Here is a 7,896-nt window from a genome sequence, read left to right on the forward strand (position 1 = left end):
AAATGTTCCTATTTAATGATGATTGACAAAACAGCTTTTCAAAAAAAAAAAAAAAAAAACTCTAGAAGTCCAGTTACCTTTCTTAAATGCTTTTTGGGTATACCATGACCTGGATGACTGAGAACCATCACAGACAACAGCACCTGACCTCCAAATTCCCAAGATCTCAAGCTGATTGAGTATCTGTTGGATGATCTGAAGAGGCCCGTCGCCTCAACCCATAGGACCCAAAGGCGCCCCACTAACAACATTCTGTTTCCAGACACCACAGGACACCCTCAGAAGGCCCATGTCCATTCTCTGATGAGTCCCAGCTGTTTTGGAGGCAAAAGGGAGACTTATGCAATATTAGATATATAGATAGATAGATTATTTATTTGTCACATGCACAGTTATACATAGTACAATGCACAGTGAAATGTATTGTTGTACCTGCAGCCAGTAGTAAAAAAATATAAGTACTACAGTAAACAGTAGTTAGGAAGGTGATCATAATATTATGGTTGATCATGTATAGGGGTTGACTCACTGAACAGAGGAAGGAAGAAGGGGAAATGTCTAGTGTAGCTCTGTCCAAAGTCTCCAGAGTTTGGTAACTGACATGTTTCTTTGAGATGTTCAAGTGTAAAAATGACATTTGCACTGATGGACTGAGATCAGGAACTTTACTCGGTGCTGGTTGCCTGGGAACTATAACTAAATATATCAATATACTGACTGCTCCAGTCAGTCAGTATATTGACTTTACAGTAATTTGCCACAAGCTTGTTGGTAATGCACGTACTGACCATGTGTCTACTGATCCTAGGAACTGGTCCAGAAACTCCTGCAAATAACTCCTTTCTGTCATTTGCCTCTGGTTCCCCATCCTGTCTCCGATCATTAATAAAGCTTGTCCATTAAAGTTTTGAGAAAAACTTGAATTCTTCCCACAAGCTAAACCTTACTTCGGCTCTATTTCACTACAAAATAGATCATGTAACGAGCGTATAAAGGCTGCGAGGAGGTCGCTAAATTGCGGCTATCATGGCAGGAAAAGCTTCTCATTAAATTTCTCCGCGACTTTGTCTGAAGTCCTGATTTAATTTTATCCAGTTAGGTGAGTTATGTGAAGTTCTTGTGGTCATGGATACGTGGGTTAGACATCATGAGAATGGCAAGTGGATAGTTAAATTATGAATAAAGCTCTGCGAAGAAACACAGGCTTGTTCATATAGGAAGAACCTCTAGGACCTCGCTCGTGCTTGATTGCTGTACCATGTTTTTCCAGAAATTAAACCTGCATGTATTGTTGCGTTACTCCTAAACACCAGTGTTAGAGAAAAGCAGATGAGGAAAGCATGCATGTGTGAAATAAACGAGAGCTTTCACTAATGCAGGCATGTGCTTAATTATGCTGCCCTGGCCATACATGGGTAATCTGTCATCATAAGAATGTGACAGCATACAGTGACTGAGGCCCTCACATCTGGAGCCCACAAGGTCGCTGCATTCCTGAAACAAACACATTTATGTGTCATGTAGGTAGTAGAGTGATGATATTTACAAAATCTCATCTACCTTTTGAGTACCAAATACCCTGGCAGGGATTTGAAAGATGCTTGTAAAAACATTCTTCCCGTCCCCGCTTTGCAGTCGGCTTTCACTTTTCTCCTTTTGTGAAAGTGACATATTTTCACTGTGGAACATTGGCTGTTGGACAAGTCAAAACTATGAAAATGTGCTTTTCAGACAAAAAAACACAACACCAAAAAAAAAAAAAAAAACCCAGCTGCAGTCCATCCTCATCAATCTAAACAGTAGAGAAGCTGCTGTTATGCAAGAATGTGGGGAAATAAATCAGTGTTTATGAACCAGGAGCCAGATGACGGTTAGCTTTGCAAAAAAAAAACCCAGTTAGCTTTGGCCTAAAAGTAATAAACTCTACAACGATCAGCCACAACATTAAAACCGCTGACAGGAGAAGTAAATAACATTGATCATCTTGTCACAATTCAGTGTTCTGCTGGGAAACTTTTGGACCTGGCATTCATTGGTGTGGATGTTACTTAGACATGTAGCACCCACCTAGACCAGACCAGGCACCCCCACCCCATAGTAATGACACTCCAGCAGGATGCAGCCTGACACAGACACATGCATTAAAAAAACATGAAGAACAGCACAAGGTTTTGACCTGGATTCCAAATTCACTAGATCACAAACTGATCCCTCAAAGGCCCCCCCACTAACAACATTCTGTTACCAGACACCACAGGAGACCCTCAGAAGGCCCATGTCCATTCTCTGATGAGTCCCAACTGAATTGGAGGCACAAGGGAGACTTACACAATATTAGGAAGGTGGTCGCAATGTTATGCCTGATCGGTGGATTTATTTCATTATGTAGGATCCATAGTAAAAAACCTTTAGTGAACTACCAATATAGTGCTGTTTGCAAATACACCTGCAAAATGGTGAAACTGGAGAGCAAAGTTGTGCTCCAGCTAAGCAGATGTGGTCCCGTGTCTAGCATCTGGAGAGCTTATCCATTTGGATTAATTAATAAGTAACTTAATGAATCAGAGAGTCTGAGAAATGAAGCCTTTAATGTTTCTGATGGAGTTTCTCTTCTTTCTTTCTCTTTTTTTCCAGACTGCGGTGTTTCCCACTGGAGGAAAGGGAGGAAGAAAGACTTACAGCCCGAAAGCTGAGGAAGAAGCCAGCGGAGTGAAGTTGTCCCTGTTGACACTGACGAGGGATTAGTATTATTATCTCCCTCGAGCTGCGGGGGAGAGGCGAAAAAAAAAAAAAAAGGACGATCCACACCGATACGAGAACGTTCAGTCCTGATTTGTGGACATCAATAAATCTTTCCCAGATTTACAAAACAGACATCAGTCACAACAGACGGTAATTGTAGACAAGAGTAACAGCATCTGCAATCAATCAGCTATTCCAAAAAAATTGGAATAAACCAAATTTTTAAGTAGAAAGCTCAAAAATGTCTGAAGTGTTTGTCGTCTCATGTGAATCCGATTACTAAATCTGGAAGAGCTTCATTCATGTTCACTTACATTGACTAAACATTATCTTCTGAAGTGGAAAGCAAAGGGTTAACTTCACCTGAATGGGCGTGGCGGGGGCATCACTGAGTGCTTTGCCGTTTCTCAGCTTAAAAAAAACAACAAAACAAAACAAAAAAAAAGCCTGTGATGTGCTCTCCCATCGACCTGCATGGTTCACCTCCGGGACCAACGGGATGGACCACGCGTCGGAACACACCGAGTAGCTTCAGCTGGCTTTGCGTCGTAGTCACTCTTCTCTTCTATGATTGCTCTTTCAAACCATAACGAGCGAGAGCAGTGCGCATGAACTCGGTGTCAGTCGCTTTTTTTTTTTTTTTTTTTGTTTTTTTACAAGCGTGCAACTGGCCCAAACTGCAAAACTCTGTTCATTTGTTCATGGAATGGGTCCGAAACATTTAGACAGAGTGAAAGCTGAATCCACCCCAGCTATATGCATTTTATATCTACTGTACATCTGTTGTTTTTGTTGTTCCTGTCTTTTATTTTATTTTTTTTTTAATCCAGGCAACTGTTGAATATTTTCCTGACTTTGTGCAAAGCCTATAGTTGATCATTTACATTTCAAATTTGTAATTAACACGACAGACATTTTTTAGACGTTTAACAGGCCTGAAGTTTTAAATAAATAGTCTAAAAATAATTTCACACTCTATCCCATTTCAGCCAATAGAAAAACATTTGCAGGGCAGCAAACTGCCCCCGATCACCTTTTAGGACAAGTCAAAAGTGTAGGGCACCGGTTATCAGTTTTCCGTCGTAAGCAGGGGTCGGACAAGTCTCCAGAAAGGTTTGGCAGCAGTGTTTTGCATTTCGTTGCTCAGTGTTTCACCTGCTGCTTCCTAGAATAAAGTGAACTGCAGACGCAAGTAAGGAAGGGATGAAAGTATTTTTGACCTTTTTCTTTATATAAGTCTGCAAGGGAAAAGGAACGGTTGAATCTCAGGTTGCCGTTTAGTCGGTTAAGAATCAAAAGTCAAAAATATCACCCGGTCTATAGGCCTCCTTTTCAATATTAACAGACAAAGCGCCCAGGTTAATGCTGCTTGTGCGATGGTTGTGACACCCAAGATGAAAGCAAGAAAAGAAACTGTCTTTTTACTGTAAATATAATATCCTATCTGGCGGCATAGTGGTTAGCACTGATGCCTCACAGCAAGAAGGTTCTGGGTTTGAATCGACTGAGGCCTTTCTGTGTGGAGTTTGCATGTTCTCCCTGTGTCTGCGTGGGTTCTCTCCAGGTACTACAGCTTCCTCCCACCGTCCAAAGACATGCTGGTTAGGTTAATTGGTGATTCTAAATTGGCCGTAGGTGTGAGTGTGAATGGTTGTCTGTCTCTCTCTGCGTTGGCCCTGTGATAGACTGGAGACCTGTCCAGGGTGAGCTGTGAGGGGTTGAAATAATCAGAGTACTGCTGTTGTCAAAGTGGGAAAACCAAGCAAACAAAAGCAAAATTTAAAAACTGAGAACGTTCCCCCCAGATGGCTACCTTCCAGCATATTTTGCAGCAACAACCATAACCCACCTTAAACCCATGGTGCCTACAGTGCATCGACAGTACTCCATCCTCCTGCTCATCTACCAACAGATCAAGGAGCGGCCCTGGACATCGTCGTTGTGACTGCCAGTTGCCTTATTGTCTTTGTTTTACTTCATATCCATCATGCCGCATTGCATGACGACTGACTGCAGTGATTGTCACGTTTGGGCAAAGGCCCGATTGGTACAAAAAAACAAGTCAATGCAAAATGGCAGGGGTGGGTGAGATACCGCAACACCTCTTGTGTGTCAAGGCTAAGTTCAAGTCAGGATTCGTGATGGTTTCCACATGCTCCGTAAAAAGTCTCTGCAGCCGCTTAGTTGACTCTTGTTCAAGCACAGTAAAGTAAAACCGGGGAAGAAAGCATGTTCCTCGGATAACGTGAGCGGAGCTGACTAACCAGCCGGATCAATTAGCACAGCAGTTAATGTTGATTTTATTTGAACAGCTACCTGTTTACACCTGCTTCTGTGCACTTATAATAAAAGTCTACCATTCCACAGTATTTAACAAATTCAAAGACGGGGATGAGCTTATGTGAAGGGCACTTATTATGGTCAGGACTGGAGTGCATCCTCCATCTTTTCTTTTTACTCAAAAACATCCGAGTTTGGTCCTTGTACCTCTGCACACTGTGGTTTTGTTTGAGGCGCCTGGTGTTAAGTGCTGAGAAGTTGTTTTGGATGTTCCTCTCTTTGGGGCTTGACATGAATCGCACACCAGTAGGCCTTCTGGGAGCTATTTGAATCACTGATTTGTGTTTGGTTTAGGCAACTTCCTGCACTCCAATGCACCCAACAGGCTTCCCTTCAGATTAAGTCTCTCAGCTGATGATTTTCACCATTTTAACAGAGTGGAGATCTCTGCGGAAGAACATAAAGCTAATACCCGTAGGCATGTGTGGAGCTACCGGAGACAAAAGAGTCTCACATTTGTGTTTACCTTGGCAACTAAATGCACCGCGCTTGATATTTTATGAGTAGGTTTTCATTTGCTGCCGCCATTCATTAGAAGCACCTGGCGCGTTCACAGGCTCGGGACTAATACGCTCGTTGCTTCAGTCTTTCTGTGTTTCCCTGAGACTGTTATTCATGCATGTAAGCCGCAGCGCTGGCGACATTTATCTCGATGCAAACGGTTCATTGCCTGCAAATCCTGACATGCTGGTTCAGTCAGTTTATTGTGTAACGTTCTCTGACCCCTGTTTTAACTTTTGCTTTTTTATTTTTAATTTTTTTACAGTTTTTACCAGAGTTAGCTTAAGAAATGTACAAAAAAATAAATAAATACATAAATAAATAGTCATTTTTCAAGATGGCAGTTAAGAAATTCTGATTAACTGCCAAGTTCAATCCAAAATTACAAATTAAGTATAAAGCGCAATTAGAAATGTATTTTTTTCTGTAGATGTAAGTTTTCATTACATGAAATTGTATTTATTGCACAAATAATGTGTTTCATCGTAATTGTGTTACTCCCAAGACTGGATAAAGCGTCTGTTTGTGAAAGCTTTCCGTATGTTTGAAAGTTACAGTTGCTGTTTGTGCATTCACTCCTGACATATGATATTTCATCCAATTATAACGTTAATGATACCGCAAATGGGTTTCATGTGGCGAAACGTCTTCCTCGATGAAGAATATTGACGTAAAAGATGAATGATAATTATTGGTATAGTTCCATAAATTTATTGAGTGTACTTTTTTTTTTTTTCAATCATATGTGACTGTATGGTTGTCTTTTTGTAACCACAAGAGAATTTTAAGGTGTATTCGAACATCCCTTTTTGTGCAAATGAAAGCAATATTTCCATCCGGCAGCAACAACAGAGAGAATCGGTTGTCGTCTGTGGTCCGAAGATAGATTATTATTTTTTTTTTTATATATATACAAGATATTGAATATTTATTTTTTGGAAATGTATGATGTTATCTGACAGTACTTTATGAAAGAAATAAGAAATAAATTACTATTTTTTATCAACTAATGCTGCATCCAGAGTCCAGTCATTTGCAGTTTGGGGTTTTTAATTGTTTATCTGCTAATGACACTTTTTGCAAGTGATGAAACGTACACTGATCAGCCATAACATTAAAACTACTGACAGGAGAAGCGTGGATGTTACTTAGACATGTAGCACCCGACCAGACCAGACACCCCCACCCCATAGCAATGCCACTCCTTGATGGCAGCAGCCATCCCCAGCAGGATGCAGCCTGACACAGGCACACACACAAAATGCTTTAGGAACAGCACAAGGTGTTGACCTGGCCTCCAAATTCACTAGATCCCAAACTGATCAAGTATCTGTGGGATGATCCACAGAGGTCCCTCCCCTCTAAGCCCCCCCCACTAACAACATCCTGTTGCCAGACACCACAGGACACCCTCAGAAGGCCCATGTCCATTCTCTGATGAGTCACAGCTACACAATATTAAAATCTTGACGCCCAGGGGTGCCCTGATACGTCATCTGGTTGAAGCTATAATTTTCAGTTTCGATTTCACCATGATTAAGGCCATAGAGGGGAGGAAAGATCAAATCAAATCAATTTAAACAAGTGTAGTGGTTTAAAAAAGTAATGGGCAAGAGAGAGTGGATGACCTACAGCAAAGGGTGAAGGCCAGAACTGAACACATACCACAGCAGTGAGGGCTTCAGTTGCATGTTTGGACTGAACAAACTAAACGCAAAGCGCGAAGCTAAACATAGTACAAGATATTCATCACTGTGCAGGTTTTGTAACTTTTTGGCAGAACTAGCCGCTTCCCCCTCGATGCTCCTCTTTGTGCTAAGCTGAGCCTGTGCAAGGTTTATATGAGCTTCTAATCGAAAAAAATCTGATGGCTTTTTCGGGAAGTCGGTGGCTGGTGTGGAAACAAGTCGAATTCTATTACTGTAAAACGCTGCCACGCTGGTCCAGGTCTTTATGGTTTAGATGCAATCCTATAATTCACAGTATAGGGCAGGTTATTGTTTACAGCTGCTTTGAATACCACTTTTCAAAAAGGTGAAACCAGAGAGTACAGTTGTGCTTATGTTGAGCAGCTGTGGTCCCTTGGTTCGTAATGTTATACAGCTTATCCACACGGAGAGAGACGCAGAAGGGATTCATATCTATAAGTGAGTACAAAATGTGGTTAGAGACAATAACATTTATTGTCGTCAATCAGTCAGTCTTTGAGAAATGATAGTGTACACATTTAGTTGAAATTCTCTTCCTTTTCTTAGACTGTGGTTTGTCCAGTGCTGTCCCTGATGCTGATTATTGTATTTACCTGATATATAT

The 7,896-nt window shown here is 41.2% G+C and overlaps 1 protein-coding gene across 1 annotated transcript in view; it reads left to right on the forward strand.

Annotated features, from left to right (window-relative positions):
- Positions 1-6,937, forward strand: part of il34 (interleukin 34) — a 32,782-nt gene extending 25,845 nt beyond the window's left edge. The window contains exon 8 of the mRNA XM_084556074.1: positions 2,635-6,937. Coding sequence (XP_084412200.1) covers positions 2,635-2,693 — 59 coding nt within the window. The 3' untranslated portion in view covers positions 2,694-6,937. The remainder of the gene's footprint in view (positions 1-2,634) is intronic.
- Positions 6,938-7,896: the final 959 nt, after the last annotated feature.

This window comes from Chelon labrosus, assembly GCF_963514085.1.
Source record: "Chelon labrosus genome assembly, chromosome: 11".
Lineage (NCBI taxonomy): Eukaryota > Metazoa > Chordata > Actinopteri > Mugiliformes > Mugilidae > Chelon > Chelon labrosus.